The sequence below is a fragment of the Polyodon spathula genome, chromosome 13 (assembly GCF_017654505.1).
Source record: "Polyodon spathula isolate WHYD16114869_AA chromosome 13, ASM1765450v1, whole genome shotgun sequence".
NCBI classification, from domain to species: Eukaryota; Metazoa; Chordata; class Actinopteri; order Acipenseriformes; family Polyodontidae; genus Polyodon; species Polyodon spathula.
Genome location: NC_054546.1, coordinates 3,225,645 through 3,243,911, shown reverse-complemented (window position 1 = coordinate 3,243,911; position 18,267 = coordinate 3,225,645). Strand labels below are relative to the sequence as shown.

General features: G+C 34.0%; 1 protein-coding gene across 1 annotated transcript; it reads right to left on the bottom strand.

The window, feature by feature from the left end:
• Positions 1–12,523: 12,523 nt before the first annotated feature.
• Positions 12,524–14,780, bottom strand: LOC121326165 (transcription factor LBX1-like). The gene is made up of 2 exons (XM_041269350.1): positions 14,044–14,780; positions 12,524–13,246 (listed from the first exon to the last, which is right to left on the bottom strand). The coding sequence occupies exons 1-2, from the start codon at positions 14,366–14,368 to the stop codon at positions 12,771–12,773; spliced, it is 801 nt and encodes a 266-aa protein (XP_041125284.1). The 5' UTR covers positions 14,369–14,780; the 3' UTR covers positions 12,524–12,770.
• Between the last annotated feature and the right edge of the window lie 3,487 nt (positions 14,781–18,267).

Here is an 18,267-nt window from a genome sequence, read left to right as displayed (position 1 = left end):
TTTTAGCTGTTGCAGAGTTATTCCGAGTGGAGAAAGCACGCTGCACCTAGGAGGGCAATACAATGCTTTGGAAGCCGACACGTTCTGCATCAACTGACTTTTAACAATCAGACCAGTGAACTGTGAAAGTAACTCTTGCAGGTAAAACTGTTTCATTAAGTTTTGGAGGCAAAGGAGGATCTCCATCTCAAGTTACTGTAAGAGCGTTTGTAGAGAAGTAAATTGTGTTAAAGCAAATACAACCCTCCCAGGGAAAAATGGTATTAATAGCAGCACAGAAACTAGCACAGCAAGTGTGTAATCTATATGATAATGATGTGAATTACCCTAATTCTCCTACGCAACAGAATGTGCTAAAGTGTGCAGACTCTGCATTCTGTGAATCTAGTTATTTAATTACCTACTGTTCTGTCAAAGATAAGTATATTTCTTGTGACACATTCTATTTATATACTGAATAAACAATGGTGTTTTTCAGTCATTTATTTAAGTACACAAGTCTTTATAAAATGGGAAATTCTTTCTTTCCTGGTTCTTTATATCCCTGGAATGACTCAATCAGAAGTGGTGCAAGGAATATGTGCAGCTTAGGCTACAAACATGTATCATTTGAAACTCCTTTTTTTATAGTTGACCAAGGAATCTATGGCAGTGCCTGTTCAGTTTTGTAACTTATTGCAATTTATTGATAACATTATATTTTGAAAAGTTTGTTCACTTTCAGTAGAGTAATAGTAATGGAAAATACAAAATGCTTTAATAAGAATAATTATTTAACAAAAAAATACAAAAAAATAAAACAACATGGAAAGCAACTATGGTTTAAAAAATGTATTTATTATTATTATTATTATTATTATTATTATTATTATTATTATTATTATTATTGTTGTTGTTGTTGTTGTTGTTGTTGTTGTTGTTGTTGTTGTTGTTGTTGTTGTTGTTGTTGTGTTGTTGTTGTTGTTTGTTTGTTTGTTTACTACCACTTTGTAACCCTTTATATATTCTGTTTCCAGTACAATAGCTAACAGTCAGCCAGGAGCCTGTGAAGTGGCTGCTACATGATTACTGTCAATCCATTTTGAGTCAGAACATGTTTTTCAGTTTCTGGCTGAACACTAGATATGCTGTCTCTGACCACTCTGTGCTTTATCTATCTTTTGTTATACGCCTTTGGTGACTGTGCCAAGAAGAGAATGGAATAGAAAAGCAGTTACAATGGGACATCTGGCTCTCAAGTCAAATATGTGAGCAATGGCAAAAGAAAAAGATAAAAGTCAATGCAAAACTGACAACTGTAAAGTGTTCCTGTCTGTATTTCTTGAGAAACTGATTCCAGACTAAGATTATCGCTATACATACATATTTACAGCTAATTGCTTGTTACTAATATGAACAACATTAATTGACTATATACATACAACTTCAAGTGTAACTTAATGTGCACAATTCATATCCTGATGAACTGGATCACTAAGCAACCCACTCCGATGAGAAACAATCAATGCATGGATTATTTATTTATATTTTTTATAGGGTAAAATTAGGGTCAGTGAACCCCAAATGTCCATTTTCTGAAGACCTCAGCTTTGAAAAGGCTGGTTAGAGCTCTTGAACAGGATAGCCTTTAAATCTGTGCTGCTTGCAGTTTATAAAACATCTATGGAATCCAAACAATAGCAGAATAATAATAATTGATATTGAATGTGAGACATAGAAAGAGAACAAAGAAGAGACACGAGAAAACTTTTTAAAAAGTACCACGGGGAGTTATTGCTGAAGAATACGGCTCAGAGCTGTAGTAAGCCAGCCCAGCCTTTGTTTACAGATTCAATCAATGTTCACATGAAAAATAATTATTAAGACATACATTTATCACAAGGGTGAAAACCTATACCACAGCTCTTGGTGACAGTTTTAATATAAAATTGAATTCAAAAGTGGTGGAAAAAATCCCTTAACAAGCAATAAAATATCTGCTGCTCCAGAGCATCTTTATTATATTTTAACAGACATGTTCTATGAAAGCCTAAATACTACAGAAAGCTGTGATACATGATGGATGAAAACGAGTCCTGGATCTATATCCGCTCTTCAGCTCAATGACAGCTATGCATATGCTCCACAAATAAATTCAGACAAAGTAGTTATCTGACCTGACTTGCAGGTGCAGTCACTTTGCTAGAACCCATTCCTTCCTTGAAAGAAATAAGACATTGCAGACAACTGCATCTGCCATGTGTTGAGGTAGGACGTCGTATACTCTTTGGTCACCAAATCACCTGATTCCAATACTCTGAGATAAATATAACTGACATCTAGATGCACATATGAATTAATGCACTCAAAGATAGCGAACACTTTGAGTATATTGTACAGTGGATTTGTCTATAAACTAGTGTTGAGCTGTGGCAGAGTGGAATGTGGCTCATACATTCATAATGTTGTGAACTTGATCTCACTTAAGCCATCGTTTTCTGCTGACTTTAAGCAAGAGCTCTGTCTGTCCTAGCTGGCACCGATTCAAGTGATTATTACACATCATTAAGGGCATCTATGGATTGGAGTTGTCAGCAATGCTATAAAGGGAAATTACTTTTAAATGGTTGTAGAGCTAACAACATAATTCAATAATTATGCACTATATGGTTCTCTGTATTTTTCGTATTTTTATATGAGTTTGCTGAAGAAGGTTTGTCTCAGGAAGAAGGTTGCTGAAGAAAGTTGCTGAAGAAGGCTTGGCTCAGGAAGAAGGTTTCTGAAGAACGTTTGGCTCAGGAAGAAGGTTGCTGAAGAAGGTTTGGCTCAGGAAAAAGGTTTCTGAAGAAGGTTTGGCTCAGGAAAAAGGTTTCTGAAGAAGGCTTCTAAAGAAGGTTGCTGAAGAAGGTTTGGCTCATGGAGAAGGTTTCTGTAAAAGGTTGCTGAAGAAGGTTTCTAAAGAAGGTTTGGCTCATGGAGAAGGTTTCTGTAAAAGGTTGCTGAAGAAGGTTTCTAAAGAAGGTTTGGCTCAGGAAGAAGGTTGCTGAAGAAGGTTTGGCTCTGGAAAAAGGTTTCCGAAGAAGGTTTGGCTCAGGAAAAATGTTTCTGAAGAAGGCTTCTAAAGAAGGTTGCTGAAGAAGGTTTGGCTCATGGAGAAGGTTTCTGTAAAAGGTTGCTGAAGAAGGTTTCTAAAGAAGGTTTGGCTCAGGAAGAAGGTTGCTGAAGAAGGTTTGGCTCAGGAAGAAGGTTTCTGAAGAAGGTTTGGCTCAGGAAGGTTGATCAACAAACCACACTTGGGTTTGATCATGTTCTCTATTCTGTTTTCACTATTACTTGACTAATGACTTGGTAATGTTACAGAATTAGCAAACAGCACAGGGGGTTAATTTTACAGTTTCTTGGATGTGACTGAAGATTCATGGTTGTGTATAATGAGATGCATTGCAAAAAAATGATGCTCAAACACTTATGTCATTAAGTGGTGTATAGGCAGTATACAAGCAATCCTTCATTTGTTGAATAAGCTTGCCATTTGATAACCTTTTAGGTTTGGTGTGGCCTTATAAGGACTTAACCCTGTAGTCCAATTGCACTGCCAGCTGTTGCATCACACCGCATATATATATATATATATATAGGAAACTTGGCATGAATGAATAGCAATCATATAGTACTATAAATTATTGCAGAAAACAATACTGGATGATCAGTTACATGTTGGTGAGTACATTAAGCCTGTAACTTCGTTTCTAAAATTAGCCTGAAATGGGAGCTTACCCTGAAGGGAGCTGTTCATTACAGCCATAGATGTAAGATTATTATTGTTCCATTAATTATGAAGCATTAATTATTGTATTGAATTCCTTTAGCTTTAAAATGATTTAGATAAATTATCAGATAGAGCACTTTTTTTTTTTTCTTGTGGCTGCTATCCGTTGTAAAATACAGTATAAAACCATTATAGTTAGCACATTTGCAGTACTGTACACTGGCCATACATTTACAATCTACAATATATGATGTTCGTAGGAAACAGCAGATATTGATTTTCTTTTCTAAAGTGTTGTTTACCTAGTATTCATGGAAATAACAGGGGGCAGAAAAAATGAAGGTCATCAAGGATTGGGAGCATATGACAATATGAAGTATGCGTCCATTACTTTGTGACTGTGGGCTTCCACAGAACAGTCCTTGCTATGTCAACTTGTGCACTTGCTGAACTGCAAGCAAACCCAAGCAGTGATGAGACCTGTAGGTGAGTAAACTAACGTAATGCAAGAGAGTTCAATTAATGAGAAAGCCTTTAAGCTTCTATAGCATTGCTTTGGTTCAGCCTTGTTGGCCAGCAGTAGTTTTGTTCCTGTCCCAGGTACCACTAATATATTTATATTAATTTAATTATTATTTCACTGAGGAAACAACTTCTAAGAAAGTGAATCAAGCTAACAAACATTACGATTGCTGCCCACCATTCATATATACATGTTTAATAATAATGGGTGACACTAGTTCTCACAGGGCAGGGCACACCCATCCTAACGAAATACTGTTCATCTCACTACACTGATGAAGGCATTGCTTCAGTTTCTTGTAGGTTTTATCTCTGAATTTATGATTGAGTGTTTAAATTTAGGGATGAACATCTTTTGCATTGCCTGCATTACATAACTGTTTCACATGCACTGTAATAGATAGTCTTGAAATAGTCATGCTTGAAATGTATCTCTCTATGTTGACTAACAAAAGAGGGCAGGTTGGCACAGATTAGCACAGATCCATGCATTATAATCACTTGTGTGTTTGTTTTATTCCAGCAAAATGATCATTTTTAGTTTCAACTACCTACTATAAACTATAGCTTGCTTAACTTCACTTTAGCCATGAGGTGCACAGGAGCTTGGAAAGATGCACCCTTTCTTTGCTTCACTGTGTAGTGTCTTTCTGAAATGCGGAATGTGCTTTTTTCTACCCTTCAGATTGCTTGGACTTGTACTAAACTCATGCTTAAATTCATGTGTGGTTCAGGTTATGTTTAACAATCCATATTATTGTCTGTGTATATGTAATCTATAAGATAATATATGCACTATTATATTAACCACACATGGATTTTAAAACTGCTTCAGTATTTATTTATTTTTACATTGTAGCAAGTGTATATATGTGATGGGTGCAGAAACAACGTTTGACGATGTGATCAATATGAAATTTGTTGAAGGGAGACTGGCATTTCTTTAGCGAGTTAGAGTAAATCCTACTGGGTAAGGCACAGGGGGCCACAGAGTCAGCTGTTCTGTAAAGTAGACAGCAAACACACATGCAGACTTGTATGTATAATGATATTCTTTCAGTCCTAGTCAGGCATGTTTTATCTCTCAGCATTTGCCTTCAAACATTGAAAAGGAGGACAAGCACTGGAACGGCGCTCATTAAGAATGGGTTCCAGAACGTGTTCCCAGCGGTGGAAAGAGAATCTATAGGACTAGCGTGCATATATACATTATTTCAATTCCTCAGATTGGGTGTGTTTAGCTATTGCGCCTCTGACATTAATAAAAATAATAATAATAATAATAATAATCATTGTGGATTTGCTTTCTCTTTTGAAGTATACCAAGGTAACCCGTCGACTTTTTAATTTTTTATTTTTTGCCCATTAACTATCCGAGTGTTAAATTAGCCTGTTTCCCCTTTAAATCCTAGACATTTTGACAGGGCACATTAAGGGCTGCCTGCTCAGCCTGAGCACATCATAAAACTGGACAGGCAATTTCTGTTTTCACCAAACAGCCAGGCTAACTCGTTCTGCATCTTTGATTTTAATGCACTTGACAAGCAGCTTAGCAGCAAGGGAGCAAAAAAACAAGAGAGAACAAAAACTGTATAAAAATCCGGGTTAAAACAGCTTATATATATATATATATATATATATATATATATATATATATATATATATATATATATATATATATATATATATATATATATATATATATATATGCAAGATATGCTTCAAAATCCCACTAAATTCATTGCACCATCTGAATTATCAACTAGAATTTGATTAATATGCAAATTTGAGGCAAACAGCCCCATATAATTCTTTCAGTGGAGAGTAATTAATCAACAGTTAAAGCAAATTAATACATATATCAATTTTGTCAGGGACATGCTTAGTTCAATCGCCCGTAAAATTGAAGTTTGAAGTATTAAGGGGCTCTACAGGAACGTTATGACTAAAACTTTCAAATTAACTCTATTTAGTAATAAATCAAGCTCCCCCCTTAGGTTAATCTGGCTCATTTTTCATCTCAAATCATACACTTTAGTGACATGCCAACCAGCAAAGAGTTGATAAAAAGTTAACAAAAATGATAACGACTTGGCCTGAGTGATTATTATTTTTATTTACATTCTCGGTGTAATAAAATTCTTTGGCTTGAAGCTCAGGATTTCTAATGAAACTATTGGAGCAACAAAATTGCAGTCTTAATTTTACAATGTATACAATTAAAGATGTAGCCGTCTCCCTGTGTTATAACACTAAGTAGATCTGATTTAAAATAAATGTATAATTTTGCAGCAATATAGAACATGGAAGATTGTTAAATGCAGTAGGCCTCCTGTAAAAAAGAAACAGGGATAGGGGTTATATGTGAGTCTATGTGTGTGTCTCCAAAAACCTTTTATCCGGATATTCATGCATTTGTCAACTGCTTAAATAAGTAATTATAAATAAGAGTTAAAATGTATATGCTACACAGTAAAAAAAAATAAAAATAATTAAAAGTATTTTACGATAAATGTATCTTAATATCGATTACTAAAACTTTATTTGTATAGGATATTAATTCTAGCGTATATTTACCAATTATTAAAGGTACATCGTTGTTTTTGTTTTTGTTTTTTGTTTTTTTAAGTATTTTACACTAATGAACATTTTTTATATAGTATGTACATAGCTAGTGAATGTTTAAGCATTCTTCACCATAACATTATAATTGCTGAAATGTTTCCAAGTAAAATAATTATACATTATTTACAAAAATATATACCCTATTATAAAACGTAATACTGATTTATCCATAATCGAAAACGGAATTATCTTTCTCCTGTTAACAAGCTTTAGTTTCACTGACATTTATAGCGTGACTTTTTTTAACATCTTAAATGTTACCTAATAGAAAGCCTGTTGTGTAAGACTGTTGAGGGCATGATATAGCTACTGTGTGATGATCTATACTTTATATTGGCCTTCTTATGCTTTCCAATGCTACTTGGCGAGTTAAGTCAATTGCTTGTAGTGCTGAATACAGACAGTTCAGTAATAGTGTTACCTGCGTTTTTATTTTTCTCAATTGTATAACTAGAAGTCGCTTCTTAAACATGAGTTACATGCATAATGTTTCAGATACTGTTAATTGTATCTTAATAAGTATAAGCAGGCACACGTCACAAAATTACAGCAAACAATTAGCATTACTGCAATATCATCAATACAAAGCTGTTTTTTCTAAGCTGGAGATTTTTAGGTGCAGATGGTCAAGCGTGATAGAAATCATAGCTTGAGGTGTAAAACTAAAAACAACACAGGTTTGTTCCATTGCAAATATGATTTCATACTGAAAGGCTGAAATGAAACAAAACATATGTTTAGGCAAAAATGTTACACGTTTGTGCAAACTAAGGAGTGTGTTGTTTACAGCGGGATAGATAGGCTCTTGTAAATGTAACAGAAGTGTGCAGCTTACTCGGAAATATTGTACTTATTTACTGTTATAGCACACGAGTTTTTGTTTGGGTCGGTTTTGTTTTGTTTTGTTTTGTTTTGTTTTTGTTAAACGTTTGTGTATTTGTTTCAAAATTGGTTGTGCTGTATTTTGAAACTGATGTGTACGGTATTAATTTATATGTTGCAGAGTTGTTTTTACTTGTTCAGACACGTTTCTTTGTTTTTTGAAACTAATCGATTATTATTTAGCCATACGTGTTTGCATGTATTTGTAACTGACTGGGAAAGCAATTAAAAAATAATAATGAGAAGCATAGCCTGTATTTGTATGGCGTTTTATTTATTCATTTATTTTTCTGAAAATATGAGGCTGAAGGATCAGCCCCAGTCCTCAGAATCAGAAACGTGAGAGGGAGAAAGGAGCCATTTCTTTCAGCAGGGACTCATGCATCAAACTTCAATTTTCCGGACGATTGAATTAGTGATTTTTTTTTTTCTCCTGAACTAAAATACACTTAAGTCTTTGGGATTAATTACCACGTTCTGGTCCCTCAGACTGTAGTATTAGTTATCGTTGTCACGTTTGACATCATCCCTGACACCTAATAAAATAAGGAACTGAAATCCACTGACTCAACCTGCTCAGCCTCGTTTTTGGTATAATATCTTTATTCTGCATGTGGGCCTTCTATTAACTGAAGGAAAGGCAGTTAATATTTATATGGGTTGGCTATCCAGATAGGTTAAACATATGCTTTTAAATGCAACATTGAGGTACTGGATAATTAAAGCAATATGCTTAGTTGTTATTCAATAATAATAATAATAATAATAATAATAATAAATAATAATAATAATAATAATTTACATCAAATAGCATGATTATTTTCTATATACGCGTTATCATAATATTTACATGGGAAATTAATCAAATAGCATAATAACCCTGTGTGCTATTATAGGCAATGATGTAGCAAATTCAAATAGTTTAATTATTAATATCATCCGGCGTGCGAGAAAGAAACTGCAACCACCACAAGTCCTAACCAATCTTTAAAATACACCCAAAATCACAAGCGGGTAACACATATACACACATAAACACAAAACACAAAACAAAAACAAGAAACCACGAAGCGCTCTGAACACCCGCACAGCGGCTATCAATGCGGCGCATGCGCTTGAAGAGAACTGTTACAAACAGCACAGCCTTTATTTTCACGTAGGCCTGGGTCTAATGGGCAGGCCTGTGTAACTCACAGTACACCGCACAGCATATCTATAGTAATATAAAGTGCACGTTAATTTAAAATATATTTAAAGGTCCATTTATTTTGACCATTCGCTGTTCCCCTAAATACAGTAGCATATGTTTACATTATACGACTTTCTTTTGTGTTATCATGAGCTACATTCTTGGATATATTTCTTTCCTCTTTATTATTATTATTATTATTATTATTATTATTATTATTATTATTATTATTATTATTATTATTCAAAAGGAAATTGTGTCAAAACAAATTTTACATAGTGTATAATAAAATTAACTTTATAATAATATTAATGAATAATAATAATTATATAATAATATTATTATTATTATTATTATTATTATTATTATTATTATTATTACCAATCTCTTTAAGTAAGTAAGTAAAGTAAGTATATAAGTATCGAATCGTCAGTTCATCATTATTTTGCACAAGTACAAAGTCCGGTAACGTTTCGCATCAGAGTTACAAAGTTACTCAAAAAAAAAAGGGGTTCCATTTTTTTCTCCTCAAGCATGTCTGAATCTCGTTAAATCTATTTTACGCGAATGCATCCTCACGAAAGGTTTACACGGCTTTAAGTCGATGCTCCCCGTTGTGTAGCAAAATCTATAGGATTTCTTGGAATTGGCCTATTACATAGAAATATCTGGTAAAGCATAGGCCCAAATGAGCCTAACTCAAATATCATGTAACATATTTTAAACACATTTATTAACTCTACATTAGAATGATTATTTTGGTCAGTTGGATAGTTTAATGCAACAAATACAAAAACACAAAAATGTGCTTACAATATGTTGCTAAAGATTGGGTTACATTCTTATACATCCGGTTGTACAGTTTAGGCTATACAGACCACTTTGCTTCTGGTGGTGTTAGCAATTGCATAGGCCTATTAATATCTGTTTTACAAGTATGTAAAAGAGCTACAGTTTTTTTGTTGTTGTTTTGTTTGTTTGTTTGTTTGTTTTGTTTTGTTTTGTTTTGTTTTTTAATCAGGCCTATTTGTTAAGCATTTCCAAATGTACCTATAGTTATTATTATAACATGAACTAAACAAACTATAGCTTGTATGTGTCCGTTGATAATATTTGAATTTATTTAAAAACGGCATTATTGTGAATAAAAACAAACAGCCACGTGCGCTGCTGTGCTCTTGTTTGATCTGAATTTATTTTAGAACTGAAAGCGTGAAGGCTAAATTAACTCCAAACCACTCTATTTAGTACAGAGATCCTTTCTTCCTTTGGTGCTTTCTCTCTTCATCCGTTTCTTTCTTTCTTGAATCATCGTGTTTTCAGCCTCATTAAACCCCAGAAAGACAAAAGAAATAAAGAGAATAGCAAAAAAAAGACAACAAACAAAAGCAAAGAAGCCTTAACCAGACCCTCGCATAAATGTCACCGTTTCAACATTTTACGACTCCCTGCTTAGCATGAAAGTACTTCAATCACAAGATGCAGCGCTTTTTAAAAAATATCTGGACAAAAGTCAAACAGATTATTTCCACCCAAAAAAAGGAGAAAGACAAGTGCTTTACAAAAAAAGAGCGAGTTTCATTGTAATTCATAGACTTGTTCAAAATGCCAAGTTAAAAAAAAGAAGAGAGTCGACATTAATGTGCACAGATGCCCTCGTGAAGAGGAGGGCTATGTATTCATTATTGCTTTTGTAAAACAGAGTTAAACAGTTTAAAAGGAGGGTTAACCCAATCCATCAAACTGTCTGGAAATTGTGAAGAAAATGCACAAACCATATGGCCTCCAAACGTTTGTGTCCTTTTTGTGCAGTGGGACACACTTGTCTCCGTATTGAGAGCTGCGGGAGTTGATGCAAGCCCCATTGTCACTTGTCACATCAGGGAAGACTGCTCATTTGTCCCCCGTTTTCATGCTTTACGCTAAAAATTACAGCCCCATCCTCTCTCAAAGAAGGGTTATATAGCCTCGGAGAAACTGGCCCAAAACTTCTTTTTTTCTGGCATCTTCTTTTTTTTTATTCTCCAAACCAGATTTGTGTTTCTCACATAAATTTTAAACAGAAAAGGAAAACACACGTTGCAGGGTCAAGAGGCAAGTTACGCTTGAAGAAAAGCGGAAAGAATGTTGGTATAAAAACACTGGTTTGTATATTTTTTACTTGAAAACAATAGAAGAATAATGGGAGATGGTTTTGGTTTCATATATTTACTCTGCTAACTTCGCTTTCAAAAACACCACGCCGTCCCCCTGCTCTGGTAATATTTTTAATCTTGCCGTGTAAATCACATCATCACTGAATATAGGACCATATTGCCGCATTTAAATTGGGTGTGTGTGTGTGTGTGTGTGTGTGTGTGTGTGTGTATGTGTATAAATTTGTATGTTTTGTCTATAAAACCAATACGTCTTGTATAAACCATTTACCGGAAGGTTTGTATTTTAAGCATTATTTTATGTAAATAACAGATATATATATATATATATATATATATATATATATATATCTATATAATATATAGTATACACATATATACACAAACACACACACACACACACACACACACACACACACACACACACGCACACACACTGGTTTTTAATGTCAAGTAAAAGGCATTTAAGGCACCATACAGAATATCCTGGAAAGTGTGTTATTCTGATTACTTTATTGTATTCAAACAGAGCAGTCTGTACAATCCTAAAATAAAGCAAATAAACTGACACTGTTAATGACATGATTAACTTAAATAACAGGCCTTTTTTATTCCACAATCTAAACATTTTCTTTCTCGGTTTACTGTACACATTTTTCAGTAAAGGAATTCCTGTATTTATTTATTTTTTTCAATGGTATTTGATAGGGCTCTTTTTAAGGTTGTGTGACATGCAATATTCTAAAAAATGCTTGTAATTTTACCACCTTGTACCATACAAAAATAGGTAAGGTAACTTGTTTTAGTAGGCATAACATAACAGTAAAGAGCAGACAAAGAAAATGTTTAATAATGGAGTCAGATTTTTTTTTTTTTAAATCTATCCTCGCCCTAAGAAAAGTCAATATATACAGTATAAAAACTGTATAAACTTGCAAGAATAAGCATAATCGTTTAAAAAGAAAGGAGTAGAATAGTTCATGCACACCTGTACCATGCAATGTGCTAAATTGAATTCGGCCTCATTTAAAGCTTTACAGTATTTTTTGAAACGATGAATAAAATTCCGCTATTGAGCTTAAATTGAGCAAACAAATTGTGATTTATATTTTAAAAAAAAATATATATATATATATATATATATATATATATATATATATATATATATATATATATAATATATATGATATTATATATATAATATTTTAGTAATGACAATTAAATATGATATTGTTACCCGTGCATAATTATATAATAATAATAATAAATAATAATAATAATAATAATAATAATAATAATAATAATAATAATAATTTTAAACCATTGTTGCTTTAAATGTTTTCTTTTTTTTTGTTTTTTTTTTTTTTTGTTTGTTTTTGTTTTTTATATATAGAAGCCATACATATTGCACCATTGCACCGTTCCATAAAAACGAAATCTACCTGATTTGGCAATCATTGGTGCTGTGCCGTTGTCTGTGTATGCTGATTATTGCTTTAATTGAAAAGAACTGTCTTGGTTATTTACATATATATGTATATACAGTTACTATAACTATAGCTTATATAACAGTGCAGCATATAGTACACAGTCCATGCTTGCTTTATATAAAAGTTTTTAGAGTAATATAATAAAAGATAAACAAAAATCAGTCATCAACGTCAATCTCCACGTCTTCCTCGTCTTCTGAACATTCGTGGCTCGTGGCTTGGTCTGTAAACGGTGATGATGGCGACATTGACAGTTTGTGTGGGGTCTCCAGTCCATGGTTGGACAGCAGTGGAGATTGAGATCTGGACGTGCTTATGGCCCCAGTATTCGGCTCAATGTCTAGTGTGATAGTTTTCCCTTCTGGAGCACTAGATTTGGCGGATTCCACATCCGCTTTCATCTCTTCCAAATCCCGCTTGAGTTTGGCTCTGCGGTTTTGAAACCACGTGATTACTTGGGCATTCGTTAAACCAAGTTGCTGGGCGATTTGGTCTCGGTCAGCCGGGGACAGATACTTCTGGTACAGAAATCTTTTCTCCAGTTCATAGATCTGGTGGTTGGTGAATGCTGTTCGGGACTTTCTCCTCTTTTTGGGAGTGTTCCTCTGGCCAAAAATCGTCAACCCGTCTCTTCCTAAAGTAGCAGAATTTAACAAAAATTAGATCACTTTTTATTTTTTAATTGTTGCCTACTTTCTATTTCGGTGAAATAATAAATCTATCTATCTATCTATCTATCTATCTATCTATCTATCTATCTATATATATATATATATATATATATATATAGAGAGAGAGAGAGAGAGAGAGAGAGAGAGAGAGATAGATAGATAGATAGATAGATAGATAGATAGATAGATAGAGATAGATAGACATACACACATATTGTATTTGCATCATTAGAAATGTGAACTTTTTATATAAATGCAATTAATATTTAATTATTATGAAAAAGAAAATAAAACACTTCACAGTTCTTTGTTCATCAACAAATGTATTTTCTAATCATCAAGGAATGTTTCTTTTGTATTTGGTAACCAGGCTTTTCATGTTTTTATTTTTGTAAGGACCGTTGTATACATTGTAATATGTGCATACATACCAGTTCTTGTGCATTTCCTGAATAATTTCAAACCGCGTACTGAATGTGCATGCTGTATATTAATTACTCAGAGGACTTTATATTAATCACAGGTATTCCACACAAGTGATTTCAATCGACGAGATGCCGTTCTATTATTACAACAAGACTAGATCTAATGATGTTCTATGCGCCCAGATCATGAGAAATATATATTCAGGGTCTTTTATTGGAAGGTGCAAAGGTGCATTTAGACTTTTTTTTGTTTTGTTTTTTTTAATTTGTAAACGATAGATTCTATGTTTTATGTTATTCAGCACTGATGTAAATAACAAAAAATAGTAGCATACCTTCGGCTGCTTGGAGAACACTGACTTCCAGTCCTTTAAATGTTTTGCTGGCGAGCTCTTCGAGGGCGCAGAGCGGGGAGGTGTGGGTAAGCAGTCCCCTGCCGGACAGGGGAAGCCCAGTAGGAGCATGTTTCTCGGCGGCGGAGAGTAGGTGAGCGGTCCCGCAGATGGTGTAACTTCTCCTTACTGATGGCTTATTCAGGATGTCTTCTATACTGAACGGGGTGAGCGGTTTGTTGGAATTTGCCGGCGGTGGTAGATGATCCAGTGGGCTTCGCCTTCTTTCTTCCATTGAAGAACCCTTCGCATCTTCTTTGGAAGTCATTCTTCACTTTATGTTCTGTCCCCGTTTCCCCCAAAATGTCTTGAAAAGAGATCTGATAAGAGAAAACTTATATAACTCAAATTATATAACACCGCCTTCGTAAAGGAGCAGCAGTGGTCTACAAGTAATGAAGACACTCTTTTTATTTATTTTATTTTATTGTTTTTTATTTTTTTTTTCAGTCCCCGGTTGTAGAGGTTTTTGACTCCTACGTCCTACTTTCTTTTCTTCTTCCACGGTGCCTCTTAAAAAGAATGTGTTCTTCTCAGCCCTGACAGTCCAATGAGCAATGCTCTTTCTCTGGCTATGGTGAAGCAAAAAGATTAGGGGCAATTGACTATTGCTAACAAGTAATTGTTGATTGGGAGGTAATCAATTATCTTCAGTGGCGGTTTCACCCTCTCTCTTTCACTCTTTCGCTCTCTTTCTGTCCAATGCACGCTTTTGCAAGTTGGGCGCTCCATTAATTAGAAGGCATAGCTTGTAGGAGGAGCCCACTTGAATTACAATGCTTTATGCTCTTGTCATTTTCTTTCACATTATTTGTTTGGCCACATATATTTTTAAATTACATTACATCCAGGCTTTATTGTATCTTGGCAATATAGTGAAAGAAAAATGTCGTGTCTTTTATGAGATTTTTTTTTTAAATGTCGCCTTTTTTATTCTTTCAATCTTTTTTCTTTTCTTTTCTTTCTTTCTTTTTTTTAAATTTTTTGTAGTTTTGTCCGTTTCGTGCCGGCTGGTCAATATTTCGAGGTAAGTGACTATATATTGGATTAAGGTCATTTTCTTTTATAATTGTGTTGTCATATTGCTGCGTCTATGTATTTATTTATTTATTTATTTATTTATTTTATGGCTACCGTATTCGATTTGTTTTTCTTGCCGTCCGTATATAATCTTAATGAAATACTTAAATATTTTTTATTACAAACTTGTATTAAAATTAAGTTTTTTTTTTTTTCAATAGCGTTCATATACGTACAAAAATGTAATCCTTAATCATTCCAATCGTTTTGTTTTACCAGCATATGGATGTATTTGGGTTGATCGTGAAGATACATTAATAAAGAAGGGCCTAACATTTATTTATCAACGAATTTCTTTTAACGTTACTTAAACATTATTTAGTGTCCCTTTTCTCCTATAAAACATTCGCCAGTGGTTTAGATGATATGTTTTATAAAGACAATGTACAACCCAGGAAATATATATCATTACTAAAACCCCTGGACAGGGAGAAGAAAGAGAAAGACAAGGTCCCCTTCAGCTCTGCTAAATCCTCTATGCTATCATTCAAGTCCAAAGGGCCACCTCACAGCACCGGGGAGATATTTCATCTCCTTTAAAATCTCCAGATGCGCCTCTGCTTCTCTTTAGGGCTTGATAGCATAATGAATACTAAAAAAACTAAACATGTTTAAAGGTGTGGCCCAACAGATGTGTTATTATGACTGCATGTGGCTTCTTATATTTTAATAAACGCGAGGAATGTATGGGGGCCTGCCCTTTAACTCTGTTAAATAATGTGGTGGATCTCTCCATGTATTAACCAAAACCTACAGTCTATGTTGCTCTTTTAACTCTCGTTTGCAGTGTGTAAACACACACACACAAACACACACACACACCACTTTTTTTTTTTTTTTTTTAATGGGAGGTGATTGTCGTTTAATTTATTGGTTATTTGGGAAGAAGTTTTCTTCCTGTATCTTCATCTTGTATAGTATTGGTTACACGATGTTAGGTAGTTGTTGTTTTTCATCAAAGATGCGTCCATATAGTCTACCGTTGGTAATTTGTATACAGTAATTTGGATAATATTGCCAAGTGCATATAATTTGACATTATAGTCCTGGGACATCACTTATTTGTGTGTGTGTGTACGTGCGTGCGTTCGTGCCGGTGTTTTGTTTCCTATACTCTGATACAATTTGTTAGATAAATTCAGAAATTGCGAGATTATGCTTCAAAGTACTGAATATTAAGCTAACCGATTATTAGCTTAATATTAATAGCAATCTACATTAGACGATTTACCAAAAATGAATGACGATATAACGAATGATACTTTTCAACAAGTAAATAATTCACTTTTGCTGGCTTTAAAGGGGTAATTGTGACATTAATGGGAACTTTACATTGATAATAATTATACTAGCATTACAACAATATAGTATTGTTATTCCAAGATCTTGCATTTGAAAGTACAAATGAATCTATATTGTTGTCCATACAGGTCATACACAGGTGGCACCTTGCATTTTCCTAATGTTGACCAAAGAAATGTAGATAACACAATGCCCATTCCCTGTCCTAATGTTTTACTGCATTCCCTGTCCTAATGTTTTACTTATCATTGTTTAAGCTGCACTGCATTACGAATCACTACTTATAGCGTCCTTGGCTAGTGATAACGTTTTTGTATTGTAACGTGTTGTTTCCGTCTTTCTGAAATAGTTTGATTTCTTGTTTGCATTTAGAAGTATCTTTCCCTAAAGCACTGAGAAGACAGTTAACAATTTTGGCCATCAGTTGATATATATCTATATTATATATATCTATATTATATATATATATATATATAGTATAGATATATATATATATATATAATGTATTACACATAGTAGGAATATTGGTGAGATATTCTCAAGATGGTGGATGGTACAGCCTACTGTATAGAGCTATTACTTGCGAGAACAAGTATTTTTTAATAAGAATCAGATCCGTTTTAAGTCGACTTTTCTGCCACTAAGGGCGCCATCGAGCTCGTCGACAGTAGTGGCTTTGCTAGCAATTCAAGGTTTTTTTTGTTTTGTTTTGTTTTGTTTTTTTATAGACTGTGTTCCGACATACGGGGGGAGGGCAGCTCTTAATCACATTTAATATATTCCCCCAACAGATTGTAATTAAATCAAATTGATAAGCAAAATAACATAAAAAACTGGACAGCATGAAAAAAAAATCTCCACAAGATTTAAGTCAACTGAGACCTTGAAACGAAAAGTTGCACACAGATGGAGGACGGCAAGCAGTGAATGTATTTATTTTATGACCCCTCAATAAAAAAATAAATAAACTGAAGCCTAAATAAATTCATTGTTTAAAATCAGCAGGCGTTAATTAAAGACATGGGTAAATGCTTTAAAAAAATATGGTCATGATATACAGAGTGGGTATAAAACCAGTCACCACGTTATCTGTCAAAGTTAGCCAAGTATGCCTTGCTTGGACAAGCTCCTACATAGGTAGGATGGAGCAGAAAAGACGTACTTGTTAGGCTACATTCCCAAGACATACAAGTAAATACACTTGTAAAAGGACAAAAATCAGATATGAATCATCCTCTTCTGTGTAAATGGGCTTGTTTAATGAGTGAGATGTTGTAGAAACGATCTCCCTGACATCCTGTAAGTTATCATCCATGTTGAAAGTCGCTTTCAGTTAAAACGGGTAAGACAGAAGAATAATGGTGTGGCACCTAGTGGCCAACTCTTTGCTGATAGTGTTATGCTAACGGTTTCCAACTCATGTATATAAATAATGGAAGTTATTTGTGTTATTGTTGTTGTTTTAAACAATATGTTACGGTAACATAAACAACAATCAAGAGAAAGAAATACCCACTACACATCAGATATGTTGATGCAGATACAGTAGAATACTACGTCACACCCTGAGAAAGTGACTGTCTGCATACACACTTTCATACACCAGATGGGTGTCTCTCATTCCACTGCAGGTTATACAGAGTGATCGTGGATATTGACTTAAGTGACTTTCCAGATTTATCCGGTCATTGTGAAAGTGTAGACTAGTGTAGGCAGTTTAAATGAGCATTTCTTGTTGGAGAATTACCGTGTTTAGAACTTGTTTGGTGCTACAATGCAATATCA